Source organism: Lineus longissimus, chromosome 5, assembly GCF_910592395.1.
Source record: "Lineus longissimus chromosome 5, tnLinLong1.2, whole genome shotgun sequence".
NCBI lineage: Eukaryota > Metazoa > Nemertea > Pilidiophora > Heteronemertea > Lineidae > Lineus > Lineus longissimus.
In genome coordinates, this window is record NC_088312.1 from 14,902,408 (window position 1) to 14,927,300 (window position 24,893).

General features: G+C 39.9%; 1 protein-coding gene across 5 annotated transcripts; it reads right to left on the reverse strand.

Moving 5' to 3' along the window:
- Positions 1 to 375: 375 nt before the first annotated feature.
- Positions 376 to 21,268, reverse strand: LOC135488005 (solute carrier family 15 member 4-like). 5 transcript variants are annotated; one of them, XM_064772360.1, is made up of 11 exons: positions 20,827 to 21,268; positions 20,314 to 20,482; positions 19,673 to 20,081; positions 19,245 to 19,420; positions 17,994 to 18,136; positions 13,034 to 13,278; positions 11,545 to 11,738; positions 10,111 to 10,516; positions 9,742 to 9,882; positions 8,151 to 8,279; positions 376 to 5,299 (listed from the first exon to the last, which is right to left on the reverse strand). In XM_064772360.1, the coding sequence occupies exons 3-11, from the start codon at positions 20,013 to 20,015 to the stop codon at positions 5,115 to 5,117; spliced, it is 1,962 nt and encodes a 653-aa protein (XP_064628430.1). In that variant the 5' UTR covers positions 20,016 to 20,081; positions 20,314 to 20,482; positions 20,827 to 21,268; the 3' UTR covers positions 376 to 5,114. The 5 variants fall into 5 exon arrangements, with proteins under 5 accessions (XP_064628430.1, XP_064628433.1, XP_064628431.1 ...); XM_064772363.1 differs by lacking the exon at positions 20,314 to 20,482 and having other exon boundaries at positions 20,870 to 21,268; XM_064772361.1 differs by having other exon boundaries at positions 19,673 to 20,482; positions 20,870 to 21,268.
- Between the last annotated feature and the right edge of the window lie 3,625 nt (positions 21,269 to 24,893).

Sequence of the window (24,893 nt, forward strand, 5' to 3'; positions counted from 1 at the left end):
GTACAGCAGCAAAAGATCTTCGTCATTTTCCCAAAAGAAGTGGATCCATATTGGTGTTGACCAATACTGACAACAAAAATTGTATCGAAAACCTACACGTCTAAAGTTGATGCGGTAATTCATTGAATAGCCGTGTATAACAGGCCTTGGAAGGCCAAGAAATTTTCGCGCAGGATTCGGATGTTTTTCCTAAGCAGAATATGGTCATAGTTTGAAACAATCGTTCTATCAGTTGGCGTATGGAGGAAGAGGCTTAGGGCAGTTTAGTAGCAAGATTGGCCAATTTCCCTTAGCGTATGGCCAAGTTAGGACTCTCAAGCAATGAAATTGACTGCTTTTTCTTTTATTTAGCATTACCTAAACACTCATGACAATCACACACGCTGCGGGGGAAGAAGGGATAAAAAAGGCATGAATTTTCATTACGATTGGCAAGGCGGCTTCTGAGATACAGCACTCTGAATTTTGGGATGACATTTGGTCTTGACGATGTCATTCTGGTGATATTTGGACACTGCATATTTTGACACCACATTTTAATTTTGCCATAAATCTATTATTATCAAGCCCATTCTTAAGGCTGGGGTTCACCTATGACACATCTATTGTGCGCTTCAAACAAAAATATCTATAACATATTGATCACAAAAGAGCACCCATTTATTTTAATGGATGTTATAGTTCCGACCTTTATCTTCCCACTCTGCATAAGAAAAAAAATCAATTTTGACCGGTCAGAATAGAGTTAATCAGCTTTTGACTAGAGGTCATAATTTGAGTTTTGAAGAGTCATGCAGACTTTACGATGCGACATATTCAGATTTGAACTCTCACATCGAGGCATGGTGCGTGCAGGTGCTAACGATATGTTTTTTCTAAAAATACATTCCATTTAATTGGTATAAACAATAAATTAATGCCTTACATTCTTTTTGGAATATTGCCCGTTTCTGGCCAAATATTTTTTAAAAAGCGATCGTTAGCATCTATGCATTGATGGCTATATTGTACAAAAATAATTTTTCAAATATATCCATCCATAAAAGAGAAAACTCGTAACAAAACTCGCCAGTTACAGCTTTGTTATTGATATTCACTTCATTCCCGCCACGACCTAAAAAGCTGTTCGGATATCATGTGGTCAATATTGCGAACCCGATCAATGGGCCTATCTCTGACTGACCGACCATGAAAGTCGACAACTACATTAAAATACATTTTTGAAAAGAGTAAGGTAAAATGGGGTTATTGTAGCCCCTTTTCACCTACAACTTAGGTTAGGCAGGAGATTTCCCGGCAGATTCACAAAAACCGGCCTGGATCTTGTAGTGGGACATCTTCCAATAATGCTTCTGAGACACAACAGACTTGTGGTCGGGGGCTACAATTACTCCGTGGATTTGGGTTAATTGTAGCCCCTCAAGTAACTTGTTTTTTATGCATAAGAACCCTTTTTGTTAGGTGTATGGTCTTTATTGGTAATAGAACATTTAATATTGTTACAATCTAGGTTGACGACGTGATTTTGCTGGTATCAAACGGTATTTATTGAACACATTAAGTGATGTTCGATGCAATCACTTACCAACAATTTAAACAATATCGTCGCAAATCAAACTGATCTTAAATTGGTGTAGAAATATTTATCGCCTCTGTTGTAATTACACCTTGTGTCAGACAACAGCTTGTGGTATTCTGAATTGACTGACGGTCTCGTCGTACGCCGTTAAAAACTTAAGTTTCAGGGATGGGTCATGTATCAAACCCAATTATAGCTGGCATCACTGAATGGTAATGCAATGTACATGTGCAATGAGAAATGCTGCTATCTAGTCAATGGTGTGGTTTTAACTAGAGACACCAGTAACTTTGAAAATATTTTATTTCGAAATAATGTTAGATAAACTAGTATGAAACTTCAAATATATCATTGATGGTACATAAAGGGTTACCATTGTATCTATTGTATCTAAATCAGATAGATTTATGATCAAAACATATAATTCAGTTATAAGAATAAAGAAACCTAGCATCTTCATGATTCATAACAGGAGATATTGAGCTATTTATAGGGGCTACAAATACCCCGAACCAACGGGCTACAAATACCCCGAAGGTACCTTGGTCAGAACAGTGTCTCTGAAAAAATTACTTTTAATAGTGACATCAAATGCCGCATAAAACATTCTCTACACTCAATACTGATCACCTGAATCCACGTACCCGTAATACAGTTTTAAGCTGTTTTCCCTTTAAAACCGTACTTTCTACATGCTCATAACTTTTTCCGAGACGTAATCCGGGAGGAACGCTTTCAAAGCCAAATAGACCTATCCTAGCCTGTCAAACCATGACATTTTCGTTGCACGTTATGCATGATAATTTCAGGGTTTGGGGGGGGGGGGGGGTCTGAAGTTAGGGGGGGATTTTTGACGGCTTTTAACCGGCGAGTCAGCTTTTTCACCACGATGGGTTGAATGGAGCCTCAAAACCACATAAGTAAGCCAATTGGACTGAAACTTCATCATTTTCTTCATTTTAAACACACCTTATTCTAATCTTTAGAAAAATTATATCTTAAATCGAAAATATTATTCAACTGATATGGTGAGACCACGCATTGATCTCAAACGAAACTATTTTCGTGAATGACCGCGTGCTGATTGGTTTCATACAGGTGCGTGACCTGAACCAAGTTTCAAACTTATCAATGCTCTGTAAGTGTGGAAAATTCATACCTGCAAAAAGTTCGATCCCAACTTTTTGTGTGCATGTGTCTGATTTTTTTATTTCTTATAGCCATAGCTTTTACATAACATGTTGCATAATCCAAAACTATTTATGTTGTGATACTCAAGAGTCGCCTCTTTCATATCCATGCTTGGGTTGACTGAATCATTCCATGGTTATCTGAAACCTAGTCAGGGGCTGCAATTAGACCGGGTCTATAATTACCCTATTTTACCTTATATCTGCGCCACGAAGAGAATTAATTTGCATCTAAATGGCGTGAAGTAAGCACTAGTTCAGAGGATCGGCCCTTGTCAAAAGTGCTGGCTGTATGTGAACCCCAACCTTAAGCAGAATTGAGAACGATGTAAAGAACAGTCAGGACTTACTACTCACTTAATCTCATTGCCATAGACTGGATATTATCTTCGTAGTTAATAACCCTTAAATCTCGGGGTGGTTTTTTATCCACCCGATATAACATAAACATAGTAAAAGCGTAGAGTTATTGAAGGAAACTACCAATCGACTATTTCATACATCGAGACATCAACCACTCGCTTGCTTACATTACAGAGAGTGGCCCGTAACTGGCCAATAGTGGTTACACATTGGTACCTAGTGGGAGCTCATAATGGTCTTAGGCTATTACAATCAGAGTTTATTCAAGTTGACAAATTTAATAAAGTCATGGACATTTTAGTCCGTTGGCTTATGTAATTTATATGGGTCTTGCGGGTACAGTAGTAGGAAATTTCTGGAGTTGTTAGAAATGACCTTAGAAGTTAAAAACTGCATGTTGCCGAAATGTTTGTTTTTCAAAATTGTCGCCAAAAATGACACTTTTTCGCCTATATCTCGAATTCTACTGCAGTTAGTCACATAATTCCAACGCCTACCCCCAGGTTTTTGGGTTTGCCGAATCGAATGAATTCATCGAAATCGAGGCCAGGTGGCCGCTATATTGGATTTCAAGGTGGTAGCCCCCCAAAAGTTTTCACTTATATCTCAAGTATTATGATAGATAAATCCTGTACCCAGCTTTCTTAATCCATCCAATCAAATGCCACCATCAAAATTTTGGCGGCAATCTTGAATTTCAAAATGGTCGCCAAAAGTGACACGTTTTTGCCTTGATCTCGAAATCTACAGCAGATAGGAATCTAATTATAACGCCTACCCCTAGGTTTTTGGGTCTATCTCGAAAAATACGCTTCAAACTATATCTCGAGTATTGTAATAGATAAATGCTCGATTTCAACGCCTATAACAAACTTTTTGAACCCAATCAATCAAATGGCGATTTTTAACTTCTAAGGTCATTTCTGACAACTCCTCAAATGTTCAACTACTGTACCCGAAAGACGCATATAAAGCCATTTTTGCATACACAAGCCGATGGACTATTTTTGCACTTTTTACACAGACTGTGCTCTTGACGATTTCGGAGACAAAAAGTATACCACTTGAAACGCTAATGGCGTTATCATTCTCTAATTTTCAATTAACATTATTGCGAGTACACATCAACAAAAGTGAAATCGATTTCCTAACAGTGAGGCTCCTTTTGGCTTTGACGGGTCCTTGACATGTATACTTGACTCCCTATGTTATGCAACCTCGAACACCGAATTTCAATCCGATCTGATTCTTGACTTGGCCACGAGGGGTCCAGACGTTAAAACATATAAAGTGTGATATCTCTCTCATGAGTGACTCGTTTTTGATAAAATATTTATGGTAGGTTTTCCTTGCAAGGATACATCACATATAATAAGGGTTTTTGATTTGACTTAATTTTCAAGGTCACATAGGTCAAATGGCGTAAATTGGTCATTTGAGTGTAACTATGGCACGTTTCTTAACCGCTGAAGCTATAAACTTTAAATTTGGTGCAATAGGAATTCAGTGAAATCTTTCCCATACGCTGAATGTGATGTTTAAGTAGTTTGAATCGCCTCAAGCCTGTGCTCAAGTTACATGTATTTCAAGCAATTCAAGCTACATCCAAATATACTCTAAAACCTCCAATACAAGGAACGAAGCATTCGCCCCAATCATAACAATGGTTTTGAATTGGGATGGGCCAATAAGTCAGGCATTATTCTTTTATAGATGGCATTGGCCACTGGAGTCGCATGTGTTATGATCACACTCTTATCTTGGCCGACATTGACAGTGAAACGAAATCAACATCACTTGTTATAGTAGGCCCATTTCTTCTAATAAAAGAGACCCATTGTGTCGTTTCTTTAGAATAGATATTGTGGTTTTCCCCTCCTCCTTTTTTTCCCTCCTCCATTGTATTAAAGGGGGGCGGAGCCTCATTCCCTGTATTCGAGGTTTTAGAGTATATAACTGCACAGCTGTCTTCATTAGCCATGTTAGGCGAAATTTCCTTCTTCCGTATCTGCACTGTAAGGACATTTCGGCTCCTCCAATCTGCATTTGTGTTCAATTAGGTACTGCCTTGCCAGGATGGTGAAGGCCAGAGTGACCAGTATCATCAAGACGGAATGCCCGAAGTAGACATCCTCCATTTGGATATCGTTCAGGTCTTTGAGATCAACTGAAAGAACACAAAAGAAAAGATGTAGGCTATTGGACCCCAATATAAAAAATCTGCATTTTAAGATACGGTGCAGTAACCAATAAAAAAATGGAAGGGATTATTTGGCAAGCCCGGCTTACCAAACAGCGACTTTTGTTGCCCAAGATGGAGAGCCGAACTCATATTATCCTTTCAGGAGCCCATTATCATCCCTGGCAACGCAGTCAACAAGGACCTTAGAAATGTAACCAATGCATTTATTACGCTTATCGGTTTATCACATCTTAAATTTCCGTTGTATCCCATACGTGAATACACCTCTTCATTGATTATTGACAAACCACGAGTTAAGTAAAAGAAAGTGAATCGAGAGCGAGAACCTCGCCATTATTAATAATGCGCCAAGTCCAATATGATGTCACTGCTCTCTGATTGGCTAATGCATGTGTTGTAAAGTTTTTGGCTCGCCAAGCAGGGAAGAATTTTTTACCTGTTTAGCAAGCCTGGGTTGATTTTCAGTATTGTAGTGATGCTATAGTTCGACTAGCGGCTTGGCAAATATCCCTTGCCCAAACAAATATTACCATCTCGCGGATCCCATGTAAAAAGGACTTTAGAAAATTTCTGAATCTTAGTTCACTAATTTCTCCTCAGAAATTCTGATTCTTACAATTTTACAACTGGAGGTACCGCGTTTGGCAATGTTTTGTGGCAAATGGAAGAGTTATGGAATGTATTATAGCAAAGAAGCAAGCTGAGGACACCCGAATTATGTTGTTGGAATTTACCCGATTTATTTACGGAAGAAAAGTGTGTACGGATGAGATACTTTGAATTAATGTTATAGATATATGTATCAGTGAGGTAAATATTGAAACGATTGGCTATCACTCGCTCGGGCCTGAATGAAAGACGCCACAAAGTAGCTATAACTCCAATCATATTTTCTGGTCATAAGAGGTCCGTCGCGTGCAGTGTCCAGTGCTAAATCGTCGGAGAGAATCAGATTGCTGAGTTGGGGGTCTTTGTTCAATTGTTGTTGTTACGTAGGTGTACTGTGCATACCAACGAGCACAAAGGCAACGCTAAGCGTACGCATATCCCAGCGAACAAAAACGAATGCGGTGTACGCGACACCCCTTTGACTGCTGATACACCATCCCTAAAATGTTGGCCCAAAATCTGCCTTACTTGCAATGTCACAAGAAGGGTCAAAGGTCGTCCGCCAGTCGGCCGTCTTGAATGCTAGATACGCTCATTATCGAACTTGGCCATGATATTAACCCCATACACATGCATGCAAAATATGAAAAATCTACGTTAACCCGTTCAGAATGTAGAAAGATCACAAGGCATTTCTGAGATTTAAAACTCAATATTGGCCTCTAGTCGGCCATCTTTAATGCGAGGTTCACCATTATCGAACCTGGCCTTGATGGTCACCCAATACACATGCACGACGAATATGAAATGTCCAGGTTAATTCGTTCAGAATATAGGGAGGACACATACATGTACGGACGGATGGTCAGACGGATATAATGTGAAAGGTAGCTAGGATGATGAAAACGGTAACATGACCATGCAAGGAGGGACACAGACGTATGAGTAGCGCCCATACCAACGTTGTTTTAAAAAAAATCGACATTGTATATAGCGCCATACAAAAAGGCTCAACTTCAACTTGATATTATTATTTAGGGTCTATATAAATATGTACGCAAAGTTTGCTGAAAAAAGCGTCAGATACGTTACGTGTAAGGAATCGAGGCAAATTTTCACATACATTTTGTTTTAATAATTGTACATCTGTAGCGGCCTACTTTTTGTTCATTACATTACGTCTTAATAAAAGTCTGATCACACATAACACGTAGCCGGAAGGCTGATTGAAACAAAATTTAGCTGCGTAATCGATGCAATATATAACTTCAGATTTCGATGATTATGGCTAATTCCGGATATATCTAACTTTTCATAATTTCGTGGTGCACTTTTTTCTTTACTTCACGAATCTTTAGGTACATGTAGTCGAAGTAAAAAAAAAAAGAAGTGGTATACGGCGGTGTTGGGAAGCTGGTGGACCACTCGCAATTAATACAAGTTAATTTGATTTGCACCTTGTCAAGAAAGCTTCGAAAATTGATTGTTTCATTCCCTAAAATGAGATATATTAGGTGTGTCTCTTCCTCGATGATCTAGTGTAATACCCGAAGTTGTTACTTTGGTCACCAGCCTAATGCTACAAATGCCTTGAAATTACTTTTTGGACATTTAAACGCCCGCTTTCAGATTCACAATGACTCAGCAACATGCCGAATCCGCTTTGTAACAGTATTCTGGCTATTAGAAATCCTGATTCATTCTCTTATGTATCCAACAGGACATCAGCCTGTTTTTGGCGGGATGTAAACGGCAGTTGGGGTAAATACAGACCGGATTCCAGTTCCGACATGATCAACATGCTCAAAGCAACATTGGTGTCTGAGTTAAAGGAGGAATATTGCGTGATAATGCCATTGTTCCGTCATTGGTTGTTCCCACATTTCACTGCAATTTCTGATCAACACAATAGACAGCTTTGAAAAGGAGATCACGACTTTTCAATCGGGGAACCAGATAAAACGTGTAAATACGTCTTCAGCGTTCCTTAACAAGAAAGGGAAATGCTCGGAATCGGAAACACTCAATAACGTTACACCGGTTGAAGCATGTAAACAGACATGACAAAGTAGTACTTGATCCGGAATGCATCATAGGTGCATATATCTGATGTACCGCCGCTTACACAGCACGCAACTTGCCAATATTACCAGCCTGGCAGTATCTCGCACTCTTTGATTTTGATTAGTTCTGGTATATAACTTACTTAACGAGCCTGATTCCGCTACATAACAGAAATATGCAATAAAACACCCAAGACCGTAAGTCGATATGAACATGCCAATCGTGAACCCTTGCAGTCCAGGTAAACTTTCGGTACTGGCGAACTCATAGGCTGGAAATTAAAAAAAACAACGGTATTGGGACATTATTATCAAGCTTTCGGCTGTTCAGTTTATACCCAGTCATCTTCCAAACAACAACATTAAGTTTCCATCATGCACGCGAAGAAAATGGAAAAAGTAACATCAGACGGAATTATCAGGTTTTTCCGATTACAATTCTGACTGGCCCTGATATCAGTCCGATGGCGTCATAAATGAAATCTAGGTCTAAAAAGCAACCAAGTTCGGTGGAGTCAAGTAATTTGAATCTGTGGCTATTTGATTAGAAAGACATATTCCGTGCATTCCCTCACAGAAGCATTTATTTGAATCTCTGAGGTAAGGGGGAAAATATTCAAAATTCATATTTTCAACCCACAACACAGGTGGGATATATACTTTTCGGATATCAGGAAGGCATTAGACATGTCGTATGTTTTATCCTTTTTGTATTTACTTTGTATCTTCACTATGAGATTCTTTTGCTCATTTGAATACATCCCGAATACGAACGTAGAGAGTGGCTCGCAAGGGATTTGAACCTCCGACATTTATCCGAATTCCTTCACTTTAACCACCAAGCCCTGCAGAAAGACTACTCGAAACTTATCAATTCCAATGATGACATTGGGTGATTTCAAAGTTGGTTTTGGTTTTAGTGTTGGGTGTTAGTGTCAGTTTTATTCTTAATTTCTACCCCTAAAAACCTATGTCTGGATAAAACCAATTCGAGGTTTTAGTTTAACACCAATGGCAATACCTGGTTTTATCTAAACACCTAAAACCTGGGCTGAAACTAAGAAGAGGTTTTATTCTGCAGGTAAAACTAAAACCAAGATGGACAGAGATAAAACCTTGGAAAAACCAAACATGCATGTTAGTGTCGTTGTTACTGTTGTTTCCCTATTGTAACCACTTCTGATCTATATAAATTTGGTCGTCTTCTTTCACATCCATCATTATTCCCATCAGCGTTCAAAATACCGGCAACTACTTCTTGAAATGGTACGAACAACATGATTTTTTCCCTTCTTAACACCAACACCAACTTTGAAATCCACTCGGTGTTAATGCCTAAGGTGTTAGTTTTATTGGTAATACAAAATGCACTACAAATCTTCCAAATATAACACCGAGCTGGGATTAAGATCAGACCTTGGTGTTCCAATTGGTTTCAGTGTGAAACTGAAACCTAATTTGAAATAGGATAATGCTAAAACTGAGTGTCAAAACTAATACCAGAACTGATTTCATTTCTGGTGTTGTGGAGAGTGTTAGTTTTTGACACTAAAACCATCCCTTAGTTTTAAGCTAAAACCGGACATAATGCTAAAACCAACAAACACCGACTTTGAAGTAGGATGAAACTAAAACCCACTTCATTTTAATGCTGGTTTAATCAAAGGTTCTAGTGTTCCATTTAGTTTTAAAACTAAATCTAAAAACTGACTTTGAAATCACCCATTGACTTACCAGATATTTCGGCGACTTCTCCTATCCCCATTATAACATATTGTGGTACCTGGCAAAAGACAGATAACGTGTATTTCTTGCGCATAGTCTCGAGAATCCCAGCACAAAGAGCAACAATAGCAGCGCAAATGAGACCAATTCCTGAAATAGAACAAGAAAATAAACTGGGAAATGGAGTTACATCAGTTGATAGATATGTATTGTACTTTGTTGACGCAATAAAACGTTGATTTTATTTGAAAATTTTAAAGAAATGAATATCATTATTGGTTCAAAAATGTTCAACTGACGAACAGGGAGTTGCGTATTAGGCATTCATTTTTGGATTGACAATTATCTAAAAAGGTTATGTGTTATTTGTTCACATACCCATTCGAACCAAAAGGTCACGTCTGTGTTTCGTTATAGAAATATCCTCTGCGATTTGTCGCCTGAGCTGTTCATTGAGCGCATCTGCATTAAATCCACCTGAAATGCTACTGAAGTTTCTTGTTCTTGATCCAAAATACTTGCTAATGCTGGCTCGGCGCATGACCGAGGAAGGCTTTTTATTTCCGGTTCCGTCATCTTTTGCCCATTGTGCAATCACGTCGTCTATTTCCGCCTCCGGGACGTCATCAGCCGACTGTTGCTTGCTTGCGAGGCATTCCAATAGTGGCACCGAGAAAACTACGACCAGGCATGAAAAAGCGTTCATGAAGGGCAAGGGTAGGTGAACGGTAATGCCAATTGGTTGTGACAGCTCTATGAACTGTAGCATAAATATTGAAATTTTCTGAAAAAAGAAGTAACATATCAAAACATGTTATACAGTCACATTCATAACAAGGAAAGTCCTTTCAGTCTTAGTTTTACATTGATACTTGATACCCCCAACCCCCAAGAACTGTCTTGTAGTCAGGCGTCTGACGTCCAACGTCAAACCACTTTTTTTCGGCGGTTCATTATTGACAAAAGCCTTACAAAATCTCTAACGTACAGTCCTTCCAGAAAGTAAATGTCATCCGATTTTTTAATACCACAGAGATAGAATAAGATAATTGAATGCGGTTTTCAGCAGAGAATGGTATATCTAGTTGGGCATGTATCTGTTGTATTTGGGCCCAGCTAATCCTGTCTCTTCATTATGTAACAGGCAATTTTAAAAATGTCCGAAAAGTAACTTTTTCATTTTCGTTCTTTTTCACAATGGATGGGTGAACTATGATGCAACAAAGGTTTTTTGTTTTCATTACTAGAAAATTCCTGCTAAATTCTTTCATTTTGAAGATTAATTTTAGCTCACTACAGGTGATTGTTTTTTCAGACAGCTGGTGACCTTTGAGAGCACCCCTCATAGTCAGCAATACAATGAGAAAGGTAGGATGATGAAAACGGTAACATGACCATGCAAGGAGGGACACAGACGTATGAGTAGCGCTCATTCCAAAGGTGTTTGTAAGGAAAAATCGATATTAAATATTGCGCCATACAAAAAGAGCTCAACTTCAACTTGATATTGTTTAGGGTCTATATAAATATGTACTGCAAAGTTTGCTGAAAAAAGCGTCAGATATGTTACGTGTAGGGAATCGAGGCAAATTTTACATTTACTTTCTGGAAGGACTGTACATGTAAACATGTAAGAAAGCATGTGTAACAACTGACCGCTAGCAGGATTCTGAAGGCGTGTATAGTGATAGGTAAATTCGAATAGTCTGCATTTATTATGCAGATGAACGAACAGGCCTTTGTCTAAACATGCGCCGAAGTTTATTTTCATTTGCACCGTATAGTAATCAAGGCCAGACAGTGGTTACCTACCTGATAAGCAACAGCCTCATATATGGCGTACAAGGAAATCAATGCGGCCATGATAAGGGTAAGCCGGAAAATTGCCCGTTTGTAAATATTCATTTGGTCCCTGTACTCCTTGTGTACACTGTTGTATGCCGCAAGTTCGTTCATCCTGCGGTCATGTCGAGTGAAACAGAAGATATAATACATGTGGTTTCCCCCTGCAATTGAAGTATAATTTATGTCTTAAATACTCCATGGATCGAGGAAGGGGAAATCATCTTGCCGAGGGAACTCGCTATGGTCACCCTCAACAGTTTTTCCGAAAGTGCGTCATTGACTTAAGGATGTTCTCTGAATTGCCAATGACACCCATTTCAAAACGGGTTTTGAAAGCGCTTTTCAAAGAATGACCAATTGGTTCTGTTACACCACCGAAAAGGCAGTGATCTCCTCTTTCTGCAGGAACTCACCTCATTTATTAAAGGAATACAAGTCAGAAATTAGCGCAGTATTCGCTCCAAGCACTTGAGGCCACCCAAAACTGAAAATTTCAAACCAGACCCCCAAATCACTAACGCGATTTTTAAAGGTTTTCTTATAGATAAATAAAAAAACCCGGTTTTCACGTGAAGCACCATTGCTAATGCTCCAGAAACATGCGATGAAAAATGTAGTTTTGTCGGCTCAGTTTCGAAATATTTTGATTTTTGTCCAAAACAAAAAAAAAACGCCAAAAATTGGACTGTGCAACAGCTGATCACCGGGCCCACACACACACAAATCCAGTGAACGCCAGCATCATCACCATCATAAACATCACCAAGGGTATTTTTATGACAAATATACAGAGTCCCCTAATAGAGGCCCGAATTCAGAGTTGAAGTTCAAACAGGTCAGATTTCATTTTTGCGGCATGATAAAACTCTTATTCCGAGTTTTAAAATGGAGATTAAGATGTTTTTGTTCCAATTTCAAAGCCTATTTCGGTTTTACGATAAGCGGTGATTCAGTGCATGGAGAAACCTGACGCAAGGTCCGACTTTTTCAATCCTTTTTCATTCACTCTGTATGGTTCCAGTTCAGTTTTCAAGCTTCATGTTTTCAAGTTCATGTTATAGTGGCCCATAATGTAATCATTATGAATTGGCAGGGTACACATTCCTCTTCTCCGGAGTAGGAAGGTATCGGGTTAAAGTTAGATGCAAAGAAACGGACCTTGTCCGTAGTTCGAGTTGGGAAGTCCAGGTAGACATATGGGACCGATGGGGGTGAGATTTACAAGCGCTGTTTTTAAAAACACTACAGCGACAACTTCAGAGTAACATGCAAGTGCGTCCAACGAGTTCGGAACCTACATGACTGAAGAAAACTTCGTACTATGGTTTAAAAGTACATGGTTTCGACCAAACCGGTCAATCAAACCGGTCAACAGGGGCTGGCGCCTCTACAAAATACAAATTGCACATGTAAACGTGAGGTACGTGGCACAGAAAATATTGGAGCGAAGACTTACCAGACGGTTTTATCATCTTGTACCTAGCCTTCCCAATCATGAAAATAAAAATGCCTGCTCCCACAAATACAACTTGGATAACATTCGCTACAATCGCCAAAATGTCCTTGTGATATGTTCCAGCTGTAGGTTCAACTGTTGAGGTGTTATGCGATGTCTTGGGTGGTACTGGTACGTAATTCAGCAGAAACATGGAAATAGGGCAGAAAGCTAACAGCCTTCCGAGGTTGATAGCAAACATGTACCTGCAGCGAGACATTGGAAGAGGTTAATGCTTAAGTTCTTGCAGAGGCAATTCGATCAAAACGTCAACAACTATAAATTTGAAAAAGTGAGGCATATCAAAATGAAACAAGCTCTTATAATACTCCAACATACATGTATATTGCAAGTGATACAATTCGAAAATCCTAAGCCTCAATCTGAATGAATCCCCTCCTAGCCCCCCCCCCCCCCCTCTCCACCCGCATCCTCATCCACAAATTATATAATCCACTATACTGTCGACTCACCGATCTAACACCGTTTGAGAATATGCAACCCAAGCCCCCATAGATACAATGCCTCTTGTAGTTCGATGCCATACAACATTGTTCAATCGAGATGGCCAATAGGGGGAAACACCAAGTTGTCTAACATTTCTGATGGTCATGACATCATGTCCTGCCCTTGGCGTTTTTTGTGTCGATTTCACAGCAAGGGTTCAGAATGACAGGCCGATACTTGAGAGGTCACACGATCTTTTTAATCAACTTATTAGTATTCGTGTCTTCATCAGGTATGAGGCAATAACATTATAAGTACAGGCTTACATCATCGGATTAAAACAGTATACAACCAACACAAATATGGCCAATGGTAAAAGTACAATGAGTAGCAATTAAGTAATTGGTACAGATTAGGAAAACACCAATCCAGTTAAGACAACAGAGAAGGCCAAATAGGCCGAATCCAGTGTGGGAGGCAGTTAAATGGAGTACATCTTGGGTGAAACGTACATTTTAGAAACCCACGGACAGATATACATACCTATACATCCGGACAGTTTCCATCCTCCCCACATGAAAAATACTATAATATACAGCAAAGCCCTGCGATACAACTGACTGAACTCAGAAAAAGACACTCTCAATCGCCAACTCCAGGACCTATCCCACGCATTCATTCGGTAACCACAGCACATGCACATGCCCAAGCAAACACCCAGGAAGAACGCAGACCCCGCTGCACCAATCGTCCACCGGCGGCTCGTTGCTCTCAACAAACAATGCCTCCCTGACTCTTCTTTCGAAATCGGTGCCAGCAGCCGCCAAGACGGAAAAGCCGTCCAGGTCCGAACTTCCCCGGCACGCTGGGTAAACCTCCAAGTAACCGGAGACGGCCGATCGACCGTTGGGAGGACGAATGGCGCAACAGGGGTCTGCGTTCTTCCTGGGTGTTTGCTGGGGCATGTGCATGTGTAATTATTCTATTCTTCTGCTTTCACACATCTGGCCGCACGGTCCTATTATTATGTAGGCCGGGTCTATTTGGCAAGCCGCTCGCCGAATAGGCATCTTTTTTTGTCCTGTTTGGAGAGCCGCTTGCCAAACAGCACTAAAAAGCCACCCTGTTCGGCCAGCCAGGCTTGCCAAACAGAGCAAAATTTCTTTCCTGTTTGGCAAGCCGATGAATAAACCACGCCTACTCATGAATATGCATAATGGCGTATTGATCTGAAAATGGTCTGTTACTGCGGTTTTTCCTTTAGAGTAACCAAATTCCTCTGAAGCGAAATGACGGCAATGGCACTCGATTGCGGAGTGCGTACGTTCGATCATTGAAGTTTTGTGCATAATCTGAAAACCCTTTTGTGCATAATCTGAAAATACTGACAGATGCACACGGTCTCAGATAACCGAATGGCCCCGGTGTCAGCAACCTCGTCCCCAGGGATTCTCGTGTCATTTTACATTGGGATTTCTGCTCATGTGTTACACTGGGTACGAGGTTACAGTGTAATTTCGAGTAAGTTACACCACAGCACGCATCTCCTGTCTCATATTATGCACTGCTGCAGTCATCGGTTCATTCTTTTTGAAGACAGGCTTATGTCAACTTCAATCATGAAGTTTAAAGTTGGCACACATTTCATTATGAGGAAGCCTGCACACTTTATGATGCATTCATTGACACTGGACTTGAAAGTGGGCTTCATCTTCAAAAGAGCCATACGAAGCCCCCACGCGCAACTTTTCTACTGATGAAATCGGCAAAGGTGGCGAGGGCTCCGCCATTTTTTCCCTTCTCCCTTTCCAGCCTCACTTACTTGAGCCTCTCCAGCGCATTACTAACTTATGAATATTAATGAGCCCTTGGGCATTTATAAATATTAATGAGTTCGGCTCTCAATTCAGGACAAAATAAAGTCGCTGTTTGGTAAGCCGAGCTTGCCAAATAGTCACTTCCTATTATGTATTTTTGTAGGCTGCATGGCGGCGAAGGTGTCTGTATTGTACACTTTGTATTTCATTCTGACCTGAAGAGGGATGGAGACGTTTGTCATGTGTTATTAAAAAACTGTGAAAATGAGAACTCTGGTTCTATTAATGTGTTCGTACCTGTGATACTATATTAAGTGCAACTCCTTGCCCAAACTTTACAACCTTAGTTATAATCATCTGATTATCAGCCGTCAAATTGAAAAGGCCAAAGCGATACCCCGCAAGGAATTACTCGAAGACAAAACGGCTGAACCAGATACAGACAGATTCCCTCTAGTCCTAACATACCATCCTGGACTAGGGCCTATCAGAAATGCAATTGAATGAGGCCAACAAATTGAGAAAATTACTTCCAAAACCACCTGTGATTACCTACCACCAACCAGCTAATCTAAAACGTACACTAGTTCACAGTCAGCTCTCGCCATGCCCAACTGATGGCACATTTCCATGGCAAACCTCGCTGCAAACTTTGCCCACTATCAGTAGTGATACAAACACCAGTACTGAATTCAACGGACACATTCTCAATCCAAGGACATGTCACATGTGAAAAAAAAACCTGTGTATACATGATCCGTTGTGTTATCTGCAACATTTTGTAAATCGGAGAAACGTGCCAGAAAATCCGGTCACGCTTGAATGGAAACCGGCAAAAAATAAACCAGCAAAATTTCTTTGTGCCAGTTGGTGAACACTTGAACCAACCTGGCCATTCCTGCAATGACATGTGTGTTTTGGTACTACTAAACTGAGCGGGAGGGGGAAGCCCACTTGGTGCAAAACAGTTAGAACAGTTCTCGACAGTGTGAATAAATTGGACTTGTATAATGATTTAGGTCGCAGTGTGTTAACGAAACCGATGACAAAAACTGTGCTCCGGGAATTTAAAGCGGCACTATTATCAAATCATGCCGAAAATTGGAAAGTCTCCGTCTACAATATGCCTAAATTACGGACTTATAAGAATCTACGGACTTCGTCACTGCCGAATATGTACGTGCGCGTCTCTCAATGAGGGACAGGTCGACTATCGCGAAACTACGAAATGGAACATTCCGCATTAATATTGAGTGCGGCAGGTATCTTGGGCTGCGAGATCGGCGAATCTGCTCGAACGCGAACTGTAACTCCATTGAAAACGAGGAGCATTTTCTATGCCAATGTGCCGCCTATGAGGTTGCACGTGAACTGTTGAAAAATAACATTACAATTAAACTGGGCCTTGGGGATAACATGTCCTTGGGTACACTGCTTATAAATGGTGGAGTGGCGGGACGGGTCTCGGCGTACTACCGTAGTGCTCTAGCAATCCGAAATGCTACCGGATAGATTTGGCACTGGGGTGGTGGCTGCGGCCTTCCCTCTGCTCTGTCGAAGGGTTCGTTAGCCATATTGATTAAAAGGTCTGTCGGCCCGGCTTCGGGGTGGCAGTGTGCATGTCGCATGGCAGCAGGTATGCGCTGTCATGTTGAGGTTGGTCTGGCACGGACAGTGTGGTAGTGTCTTGTCAGCCTATCAAGGCTGGCTGTACACATGTATACAGATGACACTTAAATAATAAATAAATACATAAAATAATAAATAATACTGCAAGGACATCTCTCGAACATTAGGCAAATGAGAATTTGCGAACAAAAAATCACTGCTAAATTTAAATGTAAAGACAGTGGTCTCAACAGGGATTAAATCATGAAGCTTATTAAGCGTCATGGCCAACTACTGATATGATTCCATAACATCTTGACTCTGATATCTTTTTGCATAAAATGTATTGTGACCTTATTAAGTGGCGCCGTTAATACTAGGCGTGGACCGTATTCCTATTCTGCACACCACATTCATGCTATAAATATTTATTGGTGTTGTTTTCTCTGGAATTTTGAGTCAAATATTAAAACATTTGTTTGTATCAGCGCAGTCAGCTTCCCTATACTGAGCACAGTAATTTCCATAATACTCCTCTGTGGTATTCAACCTTTTTTTATAGCTTTACCGTCAATGTTAATACGGAGCCGTTAATAGTTTGTTTGGACTGCTTCACCCAAGATGTACTCCATATTTAACTGTCTCCTACACTGGATTCGGCCTATTTGGCCTTCTCTTTTGTCTTAACTGGATTGGTGTTTTCCTAATCTGTACCAATCACTTTGCTACATTCATTGTACTTTTACCATTGGTCATATTTGTGTTGGTTGTATACTGTTTTAATCCTATGATGTAAGCCTGTACTTATACTGTTATTGCCTCAGACTTGATGAAGACCCGGTAGGGTCGAAAGCATGTCTCGAAAATAAATACAAATAAGTTGATCGAAAAGATGGTGTTATCCCTCAAGTTTTGTATTATCTTCGCAACGATCAACACGGCTACCTGGAATATCATAATATTGTAAATATTGTATTATATTATATTGTAAATATTGTATTTTATGTTTATGAAATGATATAAAACGCTTAGTCTAAAACAACTTTTACCATCTGTAGTACGACTGGATCTTTTGCGCGCTGAAGGTGGTGTCGTACAGCTGTCCTGCTCCGAATATAGTCACATTGGCCTTGTTGAATCCCAAACCAAGAGCTATTAGGCACAGTGAGGTTATGAAGAGGAACTTAGCCACCTGCCAGTAGAACGAAAGCATGATTTCGTTACTTTCTGAATTAACGAGAAAAAGTACATAGTTGACAGTGGTAAAAAATCAAACTTGTTCATAGTCAGTTCAACCGTCGTCCGAGTATTCCGACGGGCCTTTGAGGCAAGGAAATCACTGACCGGCATCTTGGAAAAGCATGCTTAAAATCATTTTGAATTTTAATTCAATTCTTGCCAAACAATATTTATCATCAGCATTTTGACCTCTCGTTTACTCTCTTTGTATCATTTTGACGGCGGTAATTTACAGCAACAAAATATTCGTTTGCGGCATGCTTACAGCACAATTGAAGCTTTCACCCTCTGCGGCCGAATAATTTCGGAAACAGCATCTTTTTGAGGACAATTTAACTCGAAGTTTGCAAAAAAGTTGCTAGCTCCGGCAAGTCTTCTAAATCCAGCAATACATAGGTAGGCCATATGCTGAGATATTTTTGAGTATTCGGAGACGAACGAAACTGAAAGGGAGGCATTTTGCATGTATCTTCAGGGAAAACTATTATCCACTGACAGGGAAGGTCACCCATCCTTCGTTTCACGGAAAACTATTATATCGTTTCATTTTTGACACGGATACTCATAAACCAAACGTCGAAAACTAGACAACGGGGCGTCCTTTTGCTCTTAAAGATCTTTTTGTAACTAGGCCCTAGAATTCTGCTTTTGAGAGGTTCACTTCGACATTCCAATATATACAAGCCTTCTCCAGATGAACTTTCTAGGACACTTTCCCTGATTTTGGAGAAGTTTGCATATACTTGACAAATGCTGATGTTTTTTCATAGCATGTCTGCCGGATCAGTGCATTTAGGGTTTATGATATGAATAGTTAACCAATTTTAAACCAAACTTTTTCATGGGCTGTCAAAAATTCTACAACGAACTTCATCGTAGAATCAATGATGGCCCCGTGGTAAATACGACCATGTGTTTTCATTCATGGATACTACTGTGCGATGGAGATTCTCCATCATAGATCCATGGAGAGCCCATGGTAGGATCATTGACTGATGAGTAATCGTCGTCATAGATCCATGGATGGGGACTCTTGCCTGTGTTCCCAATTCCCTACTTACCGGAATTGAAAGTTGCGGTCCGGCTCCAGTGTTATCAACATACACTAGAATGGCATAGATCAGTAGAATGACCATTCCGAGGAATTGCATGACGGCTCCATATAAAATTGCCTTGTAACGCCCAAGGGCGATGTCTCCAATAATTCCACCAATCAGCGGTAGGAAGAAAGCAAAACCTGAAAGAGGACCATGTCCATGACACATACACATACTTGTTACAGGTCTCAGTTGTATGCAAATTGTGCAATTCCCAACAATGTGATTTATCAAATTAGTTACTTCCAACACCAACATAATATGGAAACCTGCTAAACTCCAAGACTGCTTGTCAAACATTAGGGTCAAATTTAATGGGTTAAGATGATTTATGGAGGCCAGGTCAGAATGAAAGTTGCCGAACTCATAGATAATTACCATGTAGGACTCACCTGTAAACACTAATATGATAGCCGCGGCCTGGTTGTCGGTGTACTTCAGGGGGCCTCCATCCCTCATGTAGTACAAGCCTGGGACCAGCATGTAGAATGCAGCAGAATAGCAACTTTCGTGCAGCACGATGCACAACATTCCAATGGAACGGTCAAAGCCGATACGTTGACACGGTCTCCTCGAATCCGCAAGACTGATTTGCTGGTCAGTTTCACTTCCATGATGCCGTGTTTGGTCGTTGGCTCCATATGACCGTCTAAGAGAGTCACGCCGATTCTTGTTTCTAGAAAAGCTGGTACTTTCGTTGCTTTCACCGAGTCTCTCGTAACTAAAGGACGCCATCTGTCACCAATGACAGTCAAACCCAAATCCTTTGAGCAGTGTGATGTTTTTCTCGAATGAGTGTTTCTGTTTCGGAATCAGTGTTTTCCATTATTAGGCAGGTTTCGCAACCCCTACGAACGACGAAGTACACACGACGAAGTACAATCGACGAAGTACGCACGACGAATGTCTGTCCTGTCATCAAACCATGCGCTTATTCATTTACGCGACACTCGTAAATTATCTTTTGTACTAATTTGTACCAGAAATCGGGGAAACTTTCGAAAAAAGTCGTCAATAAAGTACATTTACATACTAAGTACTTCGTTGTTCGTAGCTCTTCCTAAGGGTTTCGAAACCTGCCTATTCTTAAGGAAACACGAGGCAATAGTAATCCATGCTTCACTGTGTTCCCCTATCATTATTCAAAATTTATGATTTTTCTAGCTGTCTTGTTTGTTTGAAAACTGCATGATGTGTGAAACCTTAAAAAAATGAACACAGGTATCTACCCAAGTATAAAATCATGATAAGATTCTTAGTTGTAATCTTATCTAATTTGTACATTTTTCACAAGAATCTTGTAAGATTCTTAGTAATAGATCGTGACTAGAAATCTTACAGAAATCTTGCATAAACGAATGTACATGTTCTTGAACACGAAACAGAATAAGGCCTTTACTAAGAATCTTATCGGGATTTTCGCCACTGGGAACTCATAAGAAAAGCCTGTTCTAATCCGCTACGATGAAATAATGAAATGGTGAAATACAGTTCCCGTAGAGTTACATCCAGGCGACCCATAAAATGCGAGTGAAGCAGCCTTTACCATGTATGTAGAGCACCTGGAAGTTCTTGTTCCACTCACTTACGTCTAGCTGAGGCTGAGCCACCCCTGTCTAGTCTGGTATAAAAATCAAGTTGCGAATACGTGGTATGGGTGTCTGTTTATCTTGTCATCCCTGCAGGTAGCCTCTAAAGTCAATTGCTTGTGCTTGCATTGATATGCATGCACGAGTAGGCCCTATATAAGAAATTGAGGTCATCCCTATGAAATTTCCCCTTGTCCTATGTTCGTTCATCTGTTCTGTACGTGTTCCCCAAACTATCATATAGACCAAAATACTGATTCCCGAGATAAATTGGTAACTGCCACCAAGAATGGGTAAGAAGAAATGAGTTCAGCGTTTGCTAGAGCGATATGGACACTGGTTCTCAAACGAACCATTTCCGCCAAATAGGTCATGACCCAGAATAACATAACGAGTGTTGATATTCCGCCAATCATTTTATTTCGAGTCAACAGTCATCTAAAAAATTATACGGTGGCCTATTCGAAGAATTTTCAAGTTTTCAAGATGAGCACAGGGAATAAACTTGACGCAAGGGCCCAACGCGCCGCGTAGCGGCAAAAAAGTGAAGCTGGCGAAACATTTATAACGGGTCACCGTCACTTATTATTGGACTTATAGCGCATTTACGGGGTTGCAACTATTTTGCTTTATAGTGTCACCAGGAAAGAAAAGCATGCGACCTAACGCCGATCTATTTGTATAAAGTGATAATTGGAAGGTGTAGAGTAGGAAATATATCAATAAGATAATCATTCCATGTCTTTTGAGGGCATTTTTGATTGTAAAAAATATATGTGTACGTCACCGGAGTCTCTGCAATGATCATTTTATCACAGCAGTCTCGCGCAAGTAGAAGTTCTTTACCTATTAGTTCTTCACTTATTAGTCTGGCGTAAAGCCAGACGTTTTCCATTGCGATTTCACTACGATGTTTGACCAGAAGGAGCAGTGCGCGAGATATGCTAATGAGCAGACTTCCCTCGCTTGAGTTTCGGAAGAATGTTCCATATCGCGCTAAGCTGACCACTGCTTACCATGATAGGCGTGCATTGGACTGGTACAGGTTGGAACTGAACATTGAATATGCTGGTGGTGACGCTTTCTGATGAGAAGTTGGTCGTGACTGATGCAGTATCCTTGGACTTGTCCACAGCATCGTTCAATCATTGCTCTCTGAGCTGGCTTGATTCTGTACTTACCCAAATACTGAGACCAAATGCCTGTTGACTGTGCTTTACGAGAGACTGGCGCCATGCCTAGTCTCTCTTAAAGCACAGTCAACAGACACCAACCCCCTCAGACTTAATACTTCTGGGTATTTAAAGTTGGCTTATAGTTGGCATTTATATCAATCAGATTAGACTTGTGCAGTTAGGGGGGGGGGAACTTGCCTGCCTTTTTTAACTTTCTCGGATAATCAAAGTGGACCCCCGCTATTCCAGAGGATAAGAGTAACACTATCAGGAACAAATCCATATGATGGAGAAACGGTAATTTTCAAGTTAAAGCCTGGGATTAGCTAACGTCACATAATGGGAAGGCCAAAAACACCATTCATGTCAGCCAAAAATACACAGTTGAAGAAATAGAAAGTTTGATTATACCATCATAATTTATAAAAAATAGAATCAATAAATTGGTCCTAAGTTATAAAACGTATTTGAATTTACCTTCAATCATAGGTTTTGGCAATAAAATGACTGGCGGAATATCCATACTCGAAAATAACATACATGTGGAGCACAGAACCAAGTGAACAAATTATGCATGTACAGTCCAGAAAGTAAATTTCCACCGTTTTAAAAAAATATCACGGAGATAAAACAAGATATCAAAATGCGGTTTTCAGAAGAGTATGGTATATTTAGTTGGTCACATATCTGTTGTATTTGGATGCACCTAATTCCATCCCTTCATTATGTAACAGATATTTCAAAAAAGGTCCAAAAATCACTTTTTTTATTTCATGTGCCTTTTCAAAAATTCACATGAGCCCATGAACTGTGCTTTATGACCATCATTTTTTGGCACTTGCAATTCCATATAAATTCATAAATTATAAAGAACATGACTAAAACAATCATCCGTAACGAACTAAAACTAATCATCAAAATGAAGAAATTAGCATGAATTTTCTGATGAAAGTGAGAATAAAACATTCGTTCATCATAGTTCACCCATTCATTGTGAAGAAGATCGAAAATAAAGTAAAATAAAAAAGTAACTTTATGGACATTTTAAAGATTGCCTGTTACATAACGAAGAGACAGGATTAGCTGGGCCCAAATACAACAGATACATGCCCAACTAAATATCCCATTCTCCGCTGAAAACCGCATTCAATTGTCTTATTCTATCTCTGTGATATTTTAAAAAACGTGTGGACATTTTCTTTCTGTTAGGACTGTACATGAAAACGTGACCGCTGATAGTTATCTGAATAACACACAATGGCTGAACGTTTCTACAATTAAAAAGACAAATAGATTACATTTTTCATATAGCAGATCGGAAGCTAAAACCAAAGCTATATGTTTTTGGGAGGATGACACGCACGAAAATGTAAGGAAAACGACAGTGCGAGCTTTGTGCAAAACCGCCACAAAATTAGTTGTAGCTACTTACCTCTGTAAATACAAACTGCGTTATGCGTACATCGGTAGGTCAAGTATGAACACTATGTTTATCTCAACCAGGAAGTTGATAATGGGGCATCATATGGTCATTGATTATGAGACAATACCGTCAATGAATATTTATAGGTCGGAGGTTCCAGACCTATCAATTAGACGCGAGTATATTTTTAACTATCAAGTACATATTTAGAGAGCTATTGAAAAAATATTTGCTGTGACAAGTCTACAGATATAAAGAAAATATTTGATGAAAAAATTAATTCTGAATTTTGCTAATTTGGCAATAGGGGGCGTGTTTTGAGATTTTTCTGCCAGTTGGATGAAAAGATTGGAAATATCGATGTCTGTCCAATTTGTCGATTATCAAAAAATTTCCGTGGTCAACTACCAGTTTACTTTTCACCATTTACTTGCCCGACTGTCCGGAATATCACATCAAAATTTTAGATTCACAACCCCACGCAGTATTTGATGCGTCGCGGTCAAACATTGACAATTTAACTGCTAAAAGGCTGAAAACATCGATGGTGGTCTTGTCTCTTATCGAACCGACGATCTGGAACCACTCCAGACTTCATAGCTGTTCATTAATTTTCGGCCGGGTTGTTAGGTTTCCATGTTGTATGATTATAGTCCCATTCAAAAATGTTATCTCTGCATCATTTGAGGCTCTGGAGTGCGAACTACTGGTCAGAGTTCTTTGAAGTTGGTTTGTACTGACCTGAGCTTCGAATTCTAAAAGGCCTTAGTCACAGTATATCATTGTTTCTAATACAAAATACATTACGCCTTGTTTTGATCGGAGCGGTCTTGGTATCGTAACCAATGACCGCCTGGGTAGGTATAAAATTCTGAATTTTAGCAGACGAATTATTTTCACCAAGAAGCAACGACTCAGCCCCACAAAACAATGTCAAGTGAACTGGCGAGTTCTAAAAAATTACAAAGGAGCAATCACCAGCTTCGCTTCGACAAACTTCTACAGTTATCCTCGATCCGATCCACCCGTCTCCACGCGACTTCAACTAGGCTTCTATCCGAATGTACTAAGGTCCATTCACAACTAACTCCTATCCGTATATCAACACTCAAAGTCTTTACAATTAAGTTCATTTGAAAGTCCAATCACGTGAAGGCCGAAGCGGAATCGGCCGCAAATATACCCTTTGCGGAGGGTTCTCTCAAAAACTGAGGGCTTGTTTAAATTTTGAGCCTTTAGGCTTTAACACTTATACGAACACTATAAATTGTCCACAATTACACAAGAACAAGTAAACATGAAACATTTTTTTTCTTGGTGCGATTTGACTTAGATTATATTAACAAAGATGACTGACTTGACCTGGAACTTAGCAATCAACCCAAATCTGAGTCAACTGCAAGGGCACTCTGGTTTCAAATCCACA